The sequence below is a fragment of the Chlorocebus sabaeus genome, chromosome 13, assembly GCF_047675955.1.
Source record: "Chlorocebus sabaeus isolate Y175 chromosome 13, mChlSab1.0.hap1, whole genome shotgun sequence".
NCBI lineage: Eukaryota > Metazoa > Chordata > Mammalia > Primates > Cercopithecidae > Chlorocebus > Chlorocebus sabaeus.
In genome coordinates, this window is record NC_132916.1 from 49,149,366 (window position 1) to 49,167,042 (window position 17,677).

Below are 17,677 nucleotides of genomic sequence, written 5' to 3' on the forward strand. Positions count from 1 at the left end.
TTCTAAAACTGACATAGTTTTCTGATACTGAAGTCTGGATTTTAGGGAAGGTACACAATTCACTGCAGATTAAGACATTTTGAGGCTTTGATGTAGGAGCAGGATATTAGTGATAGTACCTACGTTGTATCAACAGTTGTATACAACCTGAGATGGAGCAGATGGTTTGAGTTTTGAGAATATTAGGCTTGTGGTACATAAATGGAATTTTTGCTAAAATATTAAATATTAGTTAATAAAATATTTTCAACCAATCTTTCTTTAAAAAAATTAATCCCATTGGCACAATCATTACTGGTGCTTCATGCACTTCAGAGAAAATTCCTGGTGGAACCACCATGTTAACTTTTCAATTTAATTCATTTCCATGCTGCTGGAGTCCCATGAGCGCTAGATTGAATGCCAGGGGTGGTGGGTCAAGGATTCAGGCAAGTTTGGGCCAATCTGGAGGGTGGAAATAGGGAACCACATATTATTCTATTTTCACAAAGGCCCGATGAATTCTGTAGTGAAGAATAAAGGGCTGCAGTTTTAAGCAGCAGAGATATGGGCGACCATCAGGTGTCCCAGCAGGGACTTCTAATGGGTTTGGTGTAGAGGACAGCCACTTCCAGTAAGCTGGAACCTGAGGGATAAGGAATAAAATGGTAAACACTGGAAGAACAAGTTCTCAGAATACGAGTGAAAAATGTGTGTGAGGAGGGGTTCCCAAAACTGTAAGAGGACTTTGAGGGGTTTTATTCCAATAGACGCTGTGGGAATATACTTTTTGGCATCCATTATTGTTACTCTGGTTTTAGCCTGTTGTCACCTGGAAAACGCAGATTACTGTTATATCTCTGGAAAGAATAGTGGCTTGGCCATCAGTTGGCACACTCAAAAGGCACACAAAAGTAGGTTTCTTGTCTCTGTCTTTAAAACAATAAGCACTTAAAGTATCATTCGGAGAAAACAGCAGTTACCAGGAAATCACTTAGCTGAGATAAAAAAGAAAAGAATCCTCGAATAGCATTTAATCTTCAAAATAAGAATTTTCCATTCTCGTGTCAGACCGATAGATGACATGGCGTTTAGACATCGAATTCATACCTTTGCTTGGAACTGAGCATCAGACACACATATATGATGGAAATGTTCTTTGACATTACACTGCTTTCTTAGTTTGTATCATTTGCATCTGATTTGGAAAATATTTTAGAACAACCCAATAACAAATTCGAGATTAAAAAATAAAATTCTACACACTTTACAGCTCCGTGCTATTACATGAATGTGTACATTGAATTCCCTCTCAGGAGAAAAAAAAACAAGGGCTGGCTTCCCAAAAATGTTTTCATTGGCTTTAGGGAACTAAAACACACCAGTGTCTGGGTGAGTAATACTTCCTGTAAAATAAAGATAGATCAACACATAATTAAGTTCTGGCTCAAATATAATTGTTGTTTTGGAAACAGTTTTGAGGATAAATATGGTTATGCTAATGAAACTGCCCATGATTTCCACTAATGATCCAGTTTATTAATTAGGCCTGGACATTTTCCACCTTGTGCTATCCATTTTGGAATACTGAAAAGGGTTAAAAAAAAAAAAACCCAAAAAACTTCTCACTTCTGTAGGGGAAGAAAAAGGGACAAATCTTAAATTAGTTATCCACTCTTGTAAGGATTACAGTTGGAGAAGTAGATCGAAAGTACTTTTTCGATTATTTATGGATTTCAAAGATTCTACTCTACTAGGCAGAAAAACAGAGGTGTAATATACAGTATTTAGAATTCATAATCCTTAGCATTATTTCTCTGAACTCGACATCCTAAATAGCCAGCGTTTTCTAATTCCAGAGCTGAGTGTTTAGTAGTTTTGTAGGAAGTTCTACTGAATGTGGAGACCAAAGGGGTGCCTGCCTGCTTTGAGGGTTTTGTTGAGGCCGAGTGTGAACTCTGGGCGAGAGAGCGCATCTCAGCTCTTAGATCACACCCACTCAGGGTGTGCGTGTGTGTGTGTGCGCGCGGGTGCCTGCGCGCGTGTGTACGTGTGGGGAGGTGTGCACCAAGGGGGTGGGGTGAGGGGCGGCGAGGAGGGCTCTAGGTGAAGCGCGGGGAGAGGGAGGTCGCCCGCTTCGGCCTCTCCCCCAGGGGCCCTGCGGCTGGTCAGCGCTCCGGCTGCACCTCCTGGTGCGCGCCGCGGCGGCGCCACAGGCCCCTCGACCCTTTGACCACCGCCCTCCGGCCGCGCGTCCGGCAGCCGGGACCGGTGATGGCGCGGGACTGACGGCAGTCTCCTCCCGGACCCCTCTGTCCCGCCCGGGGCTCGCTGGGGCTGCGGCGCCGCCCTGAGCTGCATGTGGGGCGGGCGCGCCCGAGCCCAGAGCGAGCGGCCCTCGGCGCCCCCGAGGCGGTGCCTGGCCGCGCCAGAGTACGAGGAGGAGGAGCGGCGGGCCGGGCCAGGCTCCCCACGCGCCTCGGCCCCGGAGCACGGGTTCCCTGGAGGGGACTTGGGGCGTCCCAGCCCAGGAGGAGGGACCCGGAAGCAGAAGCGGAGCCGCGAGTCGAGCCCAGCCACTGCCCCCGCTGCCCGCCGGCGCCGGGTGGGGGTCCCGGCGGCTGGATGGGCAGCGGCGGCGCGGGCCGCGGGCGGCGATGGGCGAGGAGCAGAGCACGGTGAGCGGCGGCGGCGGGCCCCAGGAGTCGCAGACCCTGGCCGGTGACACTGCGGGCCACCCTGAGCCCCCGAGGCCTCAGGGGGACAGCGCCCGGGCACCCCCGCTGCGCGCCGCCTCCGCCGAGCCCAGCGGCGGTGGCTGCGGAAGCGACTGGGGCTGCGCGGACACCAGCGCTCCGGAGCCCGCGAGGAGCCTGGGGGCCCCGGGCTGGAGGAAGAGCCGAGCACCGGCGCAGCCTGCGGAACTGGCACTCACCGGGCCTCTCAACCCCCAGACCTTGCAACTGCAGTTGGAGCTGGAGGAGGAAGAGGAGGAAGCTGGGGATCGAAAAGAGGGAGGGGATGAACAGCAGGAGGCGCCCCCCGGCGAGGAGCTGGAGCCCAGGACCCGCGCGGGGGCAGCCGACGGACTGGTCTTGGACGTGCTGGGTCAGCGGCGCCCGCCCCTCGCCAAGAGACAAGTCTTTTGCTCCGTGTACTGCGTGGAGAGCGACCTGCCCGAGGCCCCCGCCTCGGAGCAGCTCTCGCCGCCCGCGTCGCCACCTGGGGCTCCGCCAGTGCTGAACCCTCCCAGCACCCGCTCTTCCTTCCCCAGCCCCCGACTGTCCCTCCCAACGGATTCCCTCTCCCCCGACGGCGGCAGCATCGAGCTGGAGTTCTACCTGGCGCCCGAGCCGTTCTCCATGCCCAGCCTGTTGGGAGCTCCACCCTACTCTGGCCTGGGCGGTGTAGGGGATCCCTATGCGCCCCTCATGGTGCTGATGTGCCGGGTGTGCCTGGAAGACAAGCCCATCAAGCCCCTGCCTTGCTGCAAGAAGGCCGTGTGCGAGGAGTGCCTCAAAGTCTACCTGAGCGCCCAGGTAACTTCACCCCCTTCTCTTCCCCATTTATCATTCCAAATCACTGGCGAGGAGGTCCTGCTCTCAATCTGATCTCCCTGCTCGCGCGAAGAGGTGACGGACACACTTACTGAGGATCTCTGTTAGTTTCTCACGTCTCGATTGTTATTTAAGTGTATTTTGACCTCACTGGTTGACTTAACTGGAATTTAACTTTGCTGTGAACTTCAGGCTATGGTTGGCAGGTGTAGAAGGCACAAGATACAAGTCTTTGCCCTCCTCTTATTTCTTATACAGGATTGCAAGCACGAGCTTGCTCAAAGGAGGAGAGCAAGAGACTGCCTCATCGTCCTGGTATCCCAGAAACTAACAAGCAGTGGGCATAGAATAAATATTTATGGAGCTGGTGGAGAAAAGAATTGGAATAAATATTTTAGACCCATAATACATGAATTTGTAATTTTGCTTCATTTATATATTCCAGAAAAGCGTGAATGTTTAAAAAAATTTATCCCTTGGCCTTTGCCTACTTTTCAGTTTCCTTTTTCCACAGTAAAGTTGAAGTACTTTTTTTTCACTGAGGTTTTAAGCCAGCACTCTTTAAGAGGGAAGCAAAACAGAAAGAGCAAAACAAAGCAAAGAGAGGCTAAGAGGTTTCTCAAAACAAGTACTGGTGAAACTTTCTTCCTCTGCTTTTATTTGAAAACTTGTTTTTTTTCTTGGAAAGCTCGAGAGTGCACCAGACCAGCTTTCCTTCACTGAGGGTGAATGCGTTCTTCCAGCAGTTCTGAATCTGTGATGTGTCTGCCAGTGTTTTGCACAATCCTGAATGCCCTTTGATCCTGTGTCCAATTGTCCTAGGCCTATTCATCTTTCAAAACCCTGTGTGTTCAGGTGCCAACTCTTCTGTGAAGCATTGCTTCACCCTCCAAGTCACTGCTTATATACTTTCACAGTATCTTACATTATCTTACATGCACTGAAGTTGTTTCTTTCGTGTCTGCTTGTCTTGTTAGACTGTCTGGACAATGTCTTAGAGTCCCGTATGTGGTAGCTTCATGTTGAGTCCCTTGCACATCATAGTGTTTTTAATAACATTGGCTGGGGGCAAACTGAACTGGGCTCCATACCATGTGATTCCGCTATGTTTTGTGGCTAACTCATGCTTGGGTCTAGACTGAAAGTGTATACAGTCCCTAACTGAAAATGCAAACAGACACTTATAACGGTATGTTACATAAACAGTAAGTTGGCTAAAATAGTGGAGATTATTTAAAAGCCTCTGAGAGACTGTTGTTTCTTTCATGCGTTATCTACAGAGATTCTTAAAAACAGGAGGAATGTTTGCTGCTGGTTGTGGTAGTTTCTGTATCATCATCCTCAAACAGATTTCGCTGCCCTGTGATGGGATTCAGACATTTCCAAAACATAAGCCTGGCTCCAGGGAAGTCACTGTGAGAGCAGATGTGTACAAAAGAACAATACAAGGTAGCATGGGATGAGATGTCAATAGAGTAACAATTCCAGATAGCACTTCCTGTTGAATGCTGGATACACGTACCAGAAATTCAAGGGAGGTAGTCACTGTGGCTTGGGGCACTTTAACTAGCAGTTTGATTTCCTTATGGTGGGCCCTTTCCCCAAAGCAGTTTTCTTTTTCTTTGTTAAATCTCATAAGTTAGTTTTAGGAAGTTTTAGTAATGGTGGTAGGGAGACAAGAGGGAGATAGTCAAGTGGTCATTGCAATGTACAGTACAACCACTAAAAACTACTCTACGGTGATACAGTATCTGAAGCTTGTCTGCAGCATTTCTGATTGTATGTATGTTCCTAACCTCTTCCAAAGTATTTGCCAGGACTTTCAATAAAGAATAATATACACTATTGGCCAGGTGGGGTGGCTCACGCCTGTAATCCCAGCACTTTGGGAGGCTGAGGTAGGTGGATTACCTGAGGTCAGGAGTTCAAGACCAGCCTGACCAATATGGTGAAACTAAAAATACAAAATTAACTGGGTGTGGTGGTGCATACCTGTAATCCCAGCTACTCGGAAGGCTGAGGCAGGAAAATTGCTTGAACCCGGGAGGCAGAGGTTGCAGTGAGCCAAGATCACACCATTGCACTCCAGCCTGGTGATAGAGCAAAACTCCGTCTCAAAAAAATAAAAAATAAATAAAATAATAATAATAATATACATTATTTAAAATAATAAACACAACAAAAAGATGAGTCATAGATACCGGGCATGCTTTCACCTCAGGGCTTTTGTACTTGGTTTTACCTGTTCCAGGAAGGTTCCCTCTGTGGCCCTCTTATCTGCTCACTGTACTCCTTTTCAGGGCTATATTGAAATGTCATCCCCTGTGACTTTCACTGACCACCCCACATGCTCTCTTTTTTCCTGCTTTTCATTTTCTCCATAGCACTAACATACTCTGTCTTACACTTCATTAAGTCACGACAGAAGTTTTCACATGATTTGTACACTTCTGTATCTTTAGCATCTATAGCATTGTCTGGTATATAACAGATGGGCAACCAGAACCTACTGAATTTATGAAAGCACTGAGATTGCCCCAGAAACCAAGGTTAGGAAGTGGTGTTCCGCATTGGCACTAAATTCTGTTCTGAGCTTCTTGATATTTAAAACAAAAGACAAAGGCTTAAAGCAGACAAAAGTAACAGGTTTGCTAAGTTTGTAATTAAACTTATAATTAAAGAGCTTAGATAAACTTGTAGCTTATACATAAAATAGCCTTTTTCAGTGGGTAAAAATACAGGATTGTGGTTGTAATATTTTTGATCTATGGCAATTCTATGGTCCCTTCTACTCAAAGGTTGTGTTTCTCTGTCACTTAACCTCTCTATGCCTTAATTTCCTCATCAATGAAATGTAATTGCAGACAATCTGTAATAACCCACCAGTTCCAAAGCAAAACAAAATCAAACTGCATTGTTATTTTTCTGTGCTACTGAACCACATCAAAAGGGCATAGCGAGTGCTTTCTTTCTCATCTTAAAAGTTCTCTTAGGTTTGACAGAAGCAAATGTGTCAAGCCTAAACTTTCAAGGTTCTTAAAACCTTTACAAAAAATGATGTATTTGAGATAAAGAGCTATTAGTGACTTTTTTCCCACCATTTCTTTTAGTTTGTGCCACATAGTGCATTATTTAACATCATTTAAGAAAATAAAAGAGTCCCCATTAAACGTTTCATGCCAACATTAAAATGCATATTAAATGTGAGTTGGACTATTGCCTGGTTAAATGAATATTTTTCTAAAAGGAGATGCAGAGTTCTTTGAAAGAAGATATGAACTTGGAAGATAGGAATGTGGATTTTTAGACAGTATGTTTTCAGCAGTGCCATGGACTAATTTGTGACAAAGGCCAATTGGTAGGTGTCATCAATATTTCAATATAGACATAGCAAATTAGATGGTGACTTAAGTACCTCTATGCTGTGTATAAGATTGTAGTTTTATTTTTCAAAACATAGTTCTTCTCCAGTTATTGCCATGACTGTGGCTAGGGAGCCCTTCTTAGTGGAATAACTTTACAGTGCAGTGGGTGTCATCCAGTTTCTGATTGTCATGGTGAAGGGGTGGACTAATAGATTATAAATTTTTAGCACCACAGTAGATGTTGATTTAGAAGCTGTAGAGCTCCAGGACAGAGATAGTTCTATTACTTATATTATATTGCTCATGTACATAAATCTCTGGCACATTCATTTCAGAAGTACATTTCCCAGTGACCTGTGTATGCATGTGTGAATATGGCTAAAGCATGTAGTCCCAGGGATGCCTGCAATATCCTGTAGGTCTCTTAACCCTTCTCAGTATTGGTCTTCTCAGCTGGCTTGGCCTTTACCACATTTTCCTAGGAGGAAATATTTTCTGTTGCCTTCTTTGTTTCATAGAATGATACTATGTTCATTTCAGAAATCCTCCACAGATAATCTTTCTTTTATGATTTGGTTTAGAGAGAAAAATCTGTCATACATATGAGATATTAATATTTAGTATTTTAGATGAAGAAAGGAAGAGAAATGAGGATGCCAAAGGGTTTGCTAAAGGTGACAGCTGTTGTGGACTCCACCACTCTGCCTAAAAGTGCTGGAGATTGGCAGACGCATATAACTTGGAATGTATACACCTGTCCAATGAGTATTAATAGATACAAGCAACACATTTCTTCTACAGATTGTGAACAAAACAGCTGCTAGATGATAAAGTCCTAAAATGACTGTCTACTGTAGTCACCCTCGAATCAGTGACCCAGAGGTGAAAGCTTATATATCCTATTATTAAATTATGAGTCATCCAAATCTTCATGGGTAAAAGTGTAACAAAAATTCTTTTTTTTTTTTCTTTGAGACAGAGTCTCGCTCTTGTCGCCCAGATTGGAGTGCAATGTCTCGATCTCGGCTCACTGCAACCTTTGCCTCCCGGGTTCAAGCGATTCTCCTGCTTCAACCTCCCGAGTAGCTGGGATTACAGGTGCCTGCCACCAAGCCCAGCTAATTTTTTGTATTTTTAGTAGAGACGGGGTTTCACCATGTTGGCCAGGCTGGTCTCAAACTCCTGACCTCAGGTGATCCGCCCGTCTTGGACTCCCAAAGTGCTCGGGGATTACAGGCATGAGCCACTGATCCTGGCCCCATAAATTCATTTCCTTTAAACCTTAAAGCACCCTGCATGTTTTTAGAAACCATCATGTTCAGTGTTGAGTTTGAATGCAGTTGTCTTCACACAGGTGAATTTATAGAACCTGTCATGCCCGTCATGGTTTTGGTAGTCCTGAAAATGTAAAGAATAATACGAGACTGAAATTTGTTGAAGTCACTCTAAAAATTTGAAAAGTGGGAATTAACGCATATTTAAACTTATCCTTCTGTGTGCAAAATGTGTGTGTGTGTGTGTCTGGGGGTGTAGTAACATTTGCTTTCATGCCTTACTCATTCCATTATTTTCCTCCACTCTCTACATCATTGCTCTTTAATAATTTTTCTCTTTTCTTTCCCTTGTTCTTTTACTTTTTGAAATCTGATTTTAATTGGCATTTGATTTCTCTAGAGGAATCCTCTGTCAAGTGCTAAGCCCTGGGGCCAGCAGAACTTTTTCCGAGGCATGTTGCATGGGTGTTTCCTTTCTCTTCCAGCTGTCTGGAGATGAGACTACATAGAGGAACCTTGCATTGCGTTCCACTGCCTAAAATATCTCAAACAACACTACAAGTACTACTGACCTAAGGCATCAGCTGATACCTTTGGAGTGTGATTTTTCCCTCCTAGAGTAGAGCTCAGCTTTTATACCTGAAGACTCTTCCTTAACTCCTGATACAAAAGACATAAAAAAGAGATCATTAGAATTTAAACTCTCAGTTTTTTTATTACGGGTTTGTGATGGACAAGGTAGGCATACCTGAGCGGTAATTTCTTATAATTTTTCATTTATCAGTGTACTTTTTGTGCATTTAACAAGCGTTTAGTGGGCTACCTGTATGACAAGCACCATGAGATACTTTATAAATGTATTAAATGTTCTAAAGGAACCATCCTATAGCCTTGTTGGCAGTATTTTTCCCAGCTTTATCTGATGGCATAAATAAACTTTTTTTTAAAAAAGTTATCAGACAGCTATGGATCTTCTTTCTCTCTGGCAGATTTTTATTAAGCCAGTTCTGGGACACCAGCTATCTTTTTATTAATCTTACTTACTATTCCTTCTGTTATGTTTAATCCAAAGTTATAAATCTATTACTCATTTCTTAATATAAATATTTCTCAGCCATTTTTGGTTGCTGGAAATATATTAGTAAATATAAAGATGTATGTATTTTGTTCATTTCAAAATATTTTCTGCCTTTATTTAAAAGAAAACACAGTTTTGCTCAGTTTGTTTTGGATCATTCATGACATACTTAAAAATATTTATTTTTTTCAAATTCAGTTTGTCAGAAGGGTTTTACATTATAAACAAAATGAACCTTCCCAAATTGAAGTTTTGCTTTAAAAATTCAATGTGTATGGGAGAATGGCTCCTAGTTTATATCGTTCTCTATCAACTTTATCACTACTATTTGCCCCACCAATTTTGGGATAATTGCACTTGAATTTGTAAGTTTTTACAAACAGTAAGAAAAACCATTTATTGGACATCTATCTTGTAAACATTCTCACATGTATTTTTATTTCATTTTAATTCATTTACATATTAAATACTTATTACATATAAGGCACTGTTTTAGGCTCTGAGGATACAAGAAACTAAAACATTTAAAGCTCCTGACCTCATGGAATTATATGCTAGGCTGTGGAGATGGACAATGAGATAAGTAAATTATTTAGCATATTAGGAGATAATAAAGGCTATGGAGAATGAGAAATAAGGGAAAGGTGATATTGGGGAGGGGTTTTCCTTGACAACTTTATAGTTTTGGGGGGAGTCGTCAGGGAGGATATGTTTTACGAAGGGACTTTTGAGAAGAGATCTTCATGATGCAAATGGAGGAACAAACCATGAATATATCTAATAGAATTATAAGGTGTAAAGTTCCAAAGGTAGGGGCATACTTACGAGTTTCCAGGAATTATAAGGAGATCTGCGTGACTGAAGCATAGAGAATGAAGTGGATAGTGCTAAAAAGAATACAGCAGGAGGAGTGGGGAAAGCTGGTCGGGCAGGGATTAAGCCCATCAAGTATCTTCATTTCCCTAAAGTAAGATCTTGTAAGAAGATACTGAGCAAAAGACTAACCAGATATGCCTTTCCCTTTAAAAGAGATTACTCCATCTCTTTGTGGAAAATATACTGTAGGAGTCAAGACTGGAAGTAAAAAGATCAGTTAGAAGACTATGGAATAAATCAAAGGAGAGACAATACAGTTCAGACTAGAGTGATACAGGCGAACGTGGTTTGAACTGGTGGAATTTGGAATATATTGTGAGGTTAGAACTGACAGAATGCCAGTGATTGCACGTGGGATGAGAGAAAAAGAGTTAAGCATGAGTCAGGTTCTGAGCCCAAGCAATTAGAAAACTGGGGTTGCCGTTTAATAAGATGAGGAATAGTGTAGGAGGACTAGGTTTAGGGAGAATGAGAAATTTGACATGCCGTTTAGACATTCATGAAGGGATGTTGAGTAGGCAGTTGGTGTCTGGCATTCAGAAGAGAGATCTGAGCAGAAGATATGCATTTGAACATGGATGGCATATAGATGGTATTTAAAGCTATTAGACTGGATGAGGTCACCTGTGGAGTGTCACTAGCTAGAGAAGAAGGATAGGAGATTGAGTCCGAGCATACCAGTGTTCACGAATATGGAGTCTGGGACATCAGAAAGAAAAAGCAAAGAGTCTAAAAGGGAGTGAGCTAATTAGGCAAGAAGAGTACTGAGAGTACTTACCCAGAAGTCAAAGACAGTGTTTTAAAAGGGATAATGATCTGTGTCTAATGCTTCTGATAGTTCCAGCAGGATGAGGTTTGAAATTGACCATCAGATTTCCCAACAAGGAGTTTATTGGTAACTGTGAGCCTAGTGCTGTTTTCATTGGCAGCCGTGGGATGTTTTCAGGTTAGAGTGGGTTCAAGAGAACAGGAACAACTCTGTTTTTGTACTGCAGGTAGTAGAATGTTATATGAGGGAACTCAAGGTTAGAGAGATTAAATAACTTGCCCAAAGTCTCAAAGCAAGGGAATGGCAAAGGTGGAAGTGAAATTCAGATGTTTGGCTCAAAACCTACGGCTTTTTTGCATTCTTTAAATTGATTTTCTCATTTATAAGGTAAACCTGTATTTTTCTTTTTCTTTTAAGTTGATACACATATTGTACAAAAAGCACAAGTCTTCCAATCCAAGAAGGAGAAGACACTTAATTACATGTTTTGAGGAAGTGAAAGGTTCCCACTCATGCTTAGATCTAGAGATTACAGCCAAACTCAGTCTTATTTTCATGTAAGGAAGTCAAGAAGAATTTGGCTTAGGAAAGCTATGATTTGGTATGATTTACTGTTAAGTGTTTTTTGTTTTGTTTTGTTTTGTTTGAGATGGAGTCTCACTCTGTCCTCCGGGTGGAGCGCAGTGGCGTGATCTTGGCTCACTGAAACCTCCACCTCCCAGGCTCAAGCGATTCTCCTACCTCAGCCTTCTGAGTAGTTGGGACTACAGGCGCGCGCCACCACGCTCAGCTAATTTTTGTATTTTTAGTAGAGACGGGGTTTCACCAGGTTGGCCAGTATGGTCTTGATCTCTTAACCTGGTGATCCTCCCGCCTCGGCCTCCTGAAGTGCTGAGATTACAGGCGTGAGCCACGGCGCCTGGCCGATTTACTGTTGAGTTTTAATGGCAGCATACTCTCCTGTTTTCTTCCTAAGTTTCTGGTCATTCCATTTGTTAGAACTTTCTTGTATTAATTACCATCTCTTAATGTTGCTGCCTGCGTGGTCCTGTGCTAAACCTCTTCTCTTCTCACTTCGTATACTGTTAGTGGGGCCATCTTACCCACTCTCATGGTTTCAACTAACACCTACCTGTTGTTGGTTCCCAAATCTTTATCTCTATCCCCAGTCAACAGTATTATATAGCCATCTCTCTCCTGAACAACTGTAGTGGATGTCCCATACATAGCCACCTTAAACTTCTCAAAACTAAACCCCTTTTTCCTCCCCTTCTTTGCCACATGCTCAAAGCCTTGCTTCTTTTTTGAGATTCCGTTTCCAGTAATTGTACCCAGGTGAGAAACTTGGGGGTCATCACTGAGCTATTCTTTTCCCTTATCTCCCACAACTAATCAATCACCAGGTCCTTTCAATTCTACATCTTTAAAATATATCTGTACTGTCTACCGTTTTCTGTTTCTGCTGTCATTTCACTTGCTCAGCCTCTACCATTTCTCTCCTGGATTCTTACGAGAGTTTCCTACTTGGTCCCAGTGATGCTCTCTTGACTCTCTCCAACTTACTCTCCACACATATGCCAGAGGGTTCTTTATAAAATGCTGGACCAGTCTTGGCACTCTCCTTCCTAGCCTTTCAACACCTGCTTCTTGCTAATAAATTAGAATTTAAACTTTATAACAATATATATATGTCTCTGTGCATTCTCACTCCTGTGTGTCCCTCTGAGCTTTCTTTCTCAACTGTCCCACGACACCTATAGAGATATAAAATTTTTTCTTCTTTTAATGCTCCATGACTCTGAATTATGAGCCTTTGCCTTTAGTGACTTGAAGTTTTGTCTTAGGGGAATCCTCTTTCTTTCCTTGCTGTCCTAACTCTCTTTGCCCCATTCACACCCATTCTTCTAGTTCAGCTTAGACATTCTTCTGGGAGAATCTTCTTGACCCTCTGATTAAGCATCCTTCCTATATTCTTTGATAATCCTCTTTACCTAAGGTTATCAAACTATATAGGAATCTTCTATACAATTATTCTTGTTTCCCTGTATTTAAATCGCCTGTTTCCTGCTCTGTGCTTCCATTAGACTACAAAGCTTGATGCATGTAAATTTTTTTCCTAACTAATTTCCTAACACTTTGTGTGTTATATATACTCTATAAGTAGAGTGGATGTTTAAATTTATTCCACAAATAAATAATACAGTAGAAGCTAATATTGTCAATATGTAAACTATTTGGATAGGCAAAGTGATATTTTTAAATGAAAATTTGAATATTTCATTTTCTTATTTAAAAACCTGTAAGACCTCCTCATTGCTTCACATAGAGATTCCAGCTCATAACACTGTGGGTAAGATTTGGCCTCTGCATCTTCTTCAGTCCCTTCTTCTGTCACTTCAGCTCTCCTCCCTCCAGCCATAGAGTATTCTTCTCATGGTTAATTTCAGTTCACTGACTCAGTCTTCCTTATATCACCAGACTGAGTTAGTCCTGTAAAGGTTCTTAGAGTCCTTTTTTCCTCTGCCACCACTGTATTTACCTCTTTTTATAATTAAATGGTTTGTGATAATTTGATGTTTATTATGTCAATGCTCCCCCATTATTCTTTGAGCTACTTTCATAATTAGCACCTAGCACAGAGCCCAGAAGAGAATGAATGATTGAAAATAAATTATGTTTGCTATAAAAAGTAAGGTCACTCTTTTAATCTGAACTTTTGACATATTATTCTACAATGCATTTATTTAGATTGGTGCAAAAGTAATGGCAGAAACTGCAATGACTTTTGCATCAATCCAGTGAACTACTGTGGCCTGAGTCTTTATGCTAGCATCCCGTCTATCACTGAGGTGTGTCTTCTTTAATTCCAATACCTGTTATGGTTACTGTCTCCTGTTTAACAGATTCTTCCAGAACCTAGGAACATTAAACAAACAAACAAACAAAAACATTTTATTTTGATGATGACATTGTGGGTCAGGATTTGGGAAGGCCTCAGCCAGTCAGTTCACCTTCGGGGTTTCTCATGCAGTTGTAGTCAGATGTCAGGTCACTTGCTTGACTGGCAGCTGATGCCGGCCGCTGTCAGTGAGCTCAGCTGTGGCTGTCTACAGAGTGCCCACACGTGGCCTTGCCGGCATGGCAGTCCCAGAGCTTCTTACTTGCAGATTGGCCTCACCCGGAGCCAGTATCCCAAGGGATGTAGAAACTGCATGACATTTTCTGCCCTAAGTTTGGAAGGCCCTCAGCATCACTTTGGTGAGGCAGTGATAAGCCTGCCCAGATTCAAGGGGAAGGGACATTGACCCCAACTTATTTTGGGCAAGTGTCAGAGAATTTGGGGCCATATTTTAAAACCTGCACTACTTAAGAGAAAAATCAAGAATGTGGTGAATTAGCTTTCGAGCCTGAATTTTAATTTAAAAAAAAAATTATGTATTTTCTATCATTTCCTTAAATATTTCCAATTCATATCATTCTATTAGTAAATACTTTGTTGGTGTGTTTTTGTGCTTTATCTTTAAATAATTTAATAATACAGATTCACGTAGTTTTAAAGAAAACTTATGTGAAATCTCTTCTTTTTAAAAATTAAATATTTTAAGTAGTTCCACTGTAATTGAAATATGTCAAGGTGTCAGGGTCAGCTTCCAATAATTCTGATTAACAACACTTAATATTATTCTGTATAGCATAATTTCCTTTCCATTAGAGTATATCAAAATTACAGCTTCAGCTACAGTTAAAATATTTGAAAAACTTAGCACTATCTTTCTGAATAAAAGGAGTTCATGTAACAGATTTTTTTTTTAGTCTAGATATATTTTGTATAGAAAGAGTATTGTATCTAATGACACTGCAGAATTAGCCACCCTAGTCAATCTTTCTGAAATTGGCCTACTGTTTGTTTGTGGTATTCTAGTTTGTGTGGGTGATGTTATCGTGTGCTTTGTATCTTCTTGAATAGATAGCTATTTAAATTTCCAGAAGCATGTATGTTGTCATCGAGTTTCTTCCTGTTAGAGATCTGTATTCTCTGGAACAGAAGAGGCATGTTGCTTTTATGATGTTTGCCCCACTCCACCTTTGCCCCCTGGCTCAGGTAACTAAATTCTGGGCTTTTTCATTCATGTGAATGACTAATCCCTTTTTAAATCTTTCTAAGCTATTTGCCTCAATAATATTCTCTACTGTAAGATTCAAACTTAATTATAGGGTACCTGGCAAATTGCTTCCCTTTTTGTGGTGTTGATTCTTGCTTTATTTCCTTACATGATTATTGGCCATACTCAGTGTTCATGAAACTCATGAGCTCTGAGTTGTATGTGGCAAGTTTAATCACCACAGCTTTTCCCCTGGTTGCTTAACAATTTAAAGCAGCAGGCAAAATGAAACAATTGCGTGTAAGCCATTTTTCCTAATGTTTAGAGTTTAGTGTATTATTAATGTATGTTCATCTAAGTAGAGCTATTGGGTGAAATCACAAGTGACTCTGATATGGCCAGATTATAGCCCATCTTTTTGAAAGTAATTAATTAATGAATAATTCATTCATTCATTGAGACAGTGTCTTGCTCTGTTGCCTGGGCAGGAGTGCTGTGGCTCAATCATGGTTCACTGCAGCCTCCACCTTCTAGGCTTAAGCAATCCTCCCACCTCAGCCTCCCAAATAGCTGGGACTACAGGCGTGCACCACCATGCCTGGCTAATTTTTTTGTTTGTTTGTTTTTAGTAGCTATAGAGTTTTCCATGTTGTCCAGGCCGGTCTTGAACTCCTGGGCTCAAGCGATCTAACCACCTGGGCCTCCCAAAGTGCTGGGATTACACGTGTGAGCCACCGCAATCAGTCCATTTTTTTCATATGAATATATAAGCAAAGTGGGAAAAGTGACTTTCATTCTCTTGCCAGAGATGCTCTTGGTGGAAAACAATAGGTGCAATCCCCAAATTCTCATTTAATCCTACTTTTAACTAGTTTTAACTTCAGTGTTTTATTTTTCCTATGTTATCATTTTTCTGCCTCAAGATTTTTAAAAAATATTTTTCCTATGTTACAATTTTTCCTCCTCAAGATATTTTTTAAAACAAACACTTTGAAAACAATAGGCTCCTAAAATTAAAGAAAGAAGTATTCCCTGTGTCTTCAAGTGTTGGTGCTTTATGTTAAACTTATATGGTATATGTGTATGTATGTATATATGTATACATAGACATATGTATACATACTGTTTGTCAAGTTCTTACAGTTATTTTTGTGTCACAAGGGGAATATTTGCTGATCTTAATTTAAAAAAACCTAAGCCTAGTCATTTCTAGTTAAGTTCATGTATTTCAGGTGTAGTTTCTCTTCCCTCCCTCCCTCTCTCTCTCCCTTCCTTCCTTCCTAACACTGTCGCCTGGGCTGGAGTGCAGTGGCGCAATCTGGGCTCACGGCAACCTCCATCTCCTGGGTTCAAGCAATTCTCCTGCCTCAGCCTCCTGAGTAAAGGGGATTACAGGTGCCCGCTAAGTTTTGAATTTTTAGTAGAGACGGGGTTTCACTATGTTGGCCAGGCTGGTCTCAAACTCCTGACCTCATGATTCACCTGCCTCAGCCTCCCAAAATGCTGGCATTGTAGGCGTGAGCCACCATGCCTGGCCTATTTATTTATTTTTTGAGACCAATTCTTCATAGTGATTCTTGTGCCTCAGCCTTCCGAGTAGCTGGGACTACAGGTGCATACCACCACACCCAGCTAATTTTTTTGTGTGTACTTTTTGTAGAGATGAGGGTTCACCATGTTGACCAGGCTGGTTTCGAACTCCTGGCCTCAAGTGATCCACCTGCCTAGGCCTTGCAAAGTGCAGGGATCACAGGTGTGAGCCAATGTATCTGGCTTCAGGTGTAGCTTAAATCAACCAGAATAGATAACCCTTGGGTTTACTTTTCCTTTGTTCTTAGTTTTTATTATGTCACCTTTTGAATCATTGAGGCTTTTCCTTCAAGATGAAGGGAAAGCTTAGAAGGAATGCTGAGCAGGAAAACCCTGAAAGGATAGTAATTTTTTCCTGACACTTTGCTCTTTTTTGTTTGTTTGTTTGTTCTCAGTATTTTTGAAAACAAACTGTTCATACATGCTTTTCTTTTTAAAATCACTAGTATGTCTACAAACTAAAAACTTGGAATCAGAATTTTCCATCCTGCTTAAAAATCATCCAAATGAAGAGCTTCAGAGAGAGTTTTTAACCTTTTTTAAAAAATAATATAAAACATTAACACTTTCTGATTAGCTGCAAGATTGATATCAGGGAAAGCACAAATGTACTAGCTGAATTTCAGCAACAACTTTTGCATAATTAATAGATGAGACACCAAAGTAAGTATAATGATTTAGAAAGCACAATCAACAGTGCATACTTTTGCATCTCTTTGCCTGTATGAGGTGTCTTTTCAGTTATAATAGTTGTTAAAACAAAGTATTGAAATAAATTGAACATAGACCTTAGAAGCTTAGGATCACTAAATGCTGAACAAAGATTATAAAATAATGAAGCCAGTTCTAAAACATTGCTTTCATAATTACTGGTGACAGCAAAATGTTTTATATCATTAATTCATGTATTAAAATTAAGATGCTGAAAAAAATCATGGGAGCATTGAGATTGCTCTGTTCTAATATGCTTTTGGCTTATTACAATCTAAATGGATTTGACAGAGCTCTGTTGGTTGGCTTAGGATGGTAAGGAGGTCAAGGTCAAGCAGGCAGTCTCCTCACAGCCTCGTTAACAACATACTGCCC

General features: G+C 41.4%; 1 protein-coding gene across 3 annotated transcripts in view; it reads left to right on the forward strand.

Annotated features, from left to right (window-relative positions):
* Positions 1 to 2,061: 2,061 nt before the first annotated feature.
* Positions 2,062 to 17,677, forward strand: part of RNF217 (ring finger protein 217) — a 133,991-nt gene continuing 118,375 nt past the window's right edge. Inside the window, exons 1-2 of one of the 3 annotated variants that reach the window (XM_008007172.3) lie at positions 2,062 to 3,518; positions 3,795 to 9,176. In XM_008007172.3, coding sequence (XP_008005363.3) covers positions 2,637 to 3,518; positions 3,795 to 4,259 — 1,347 coding nt within the window. In that variant the 5' untranslated portion in view covers positions 2,062 to 2,636 and the 3' untranslated portion in view covers positions 4,260 to 9,176. Of the gene's footprint in view, positions 3,519 to 3,794; positions 9,177 to 17,677 lie in introns of those variants that run through there. The other 2 variants (XM_008007171.3, XM_008007169.3) reach the window with 2 other exon arrangements.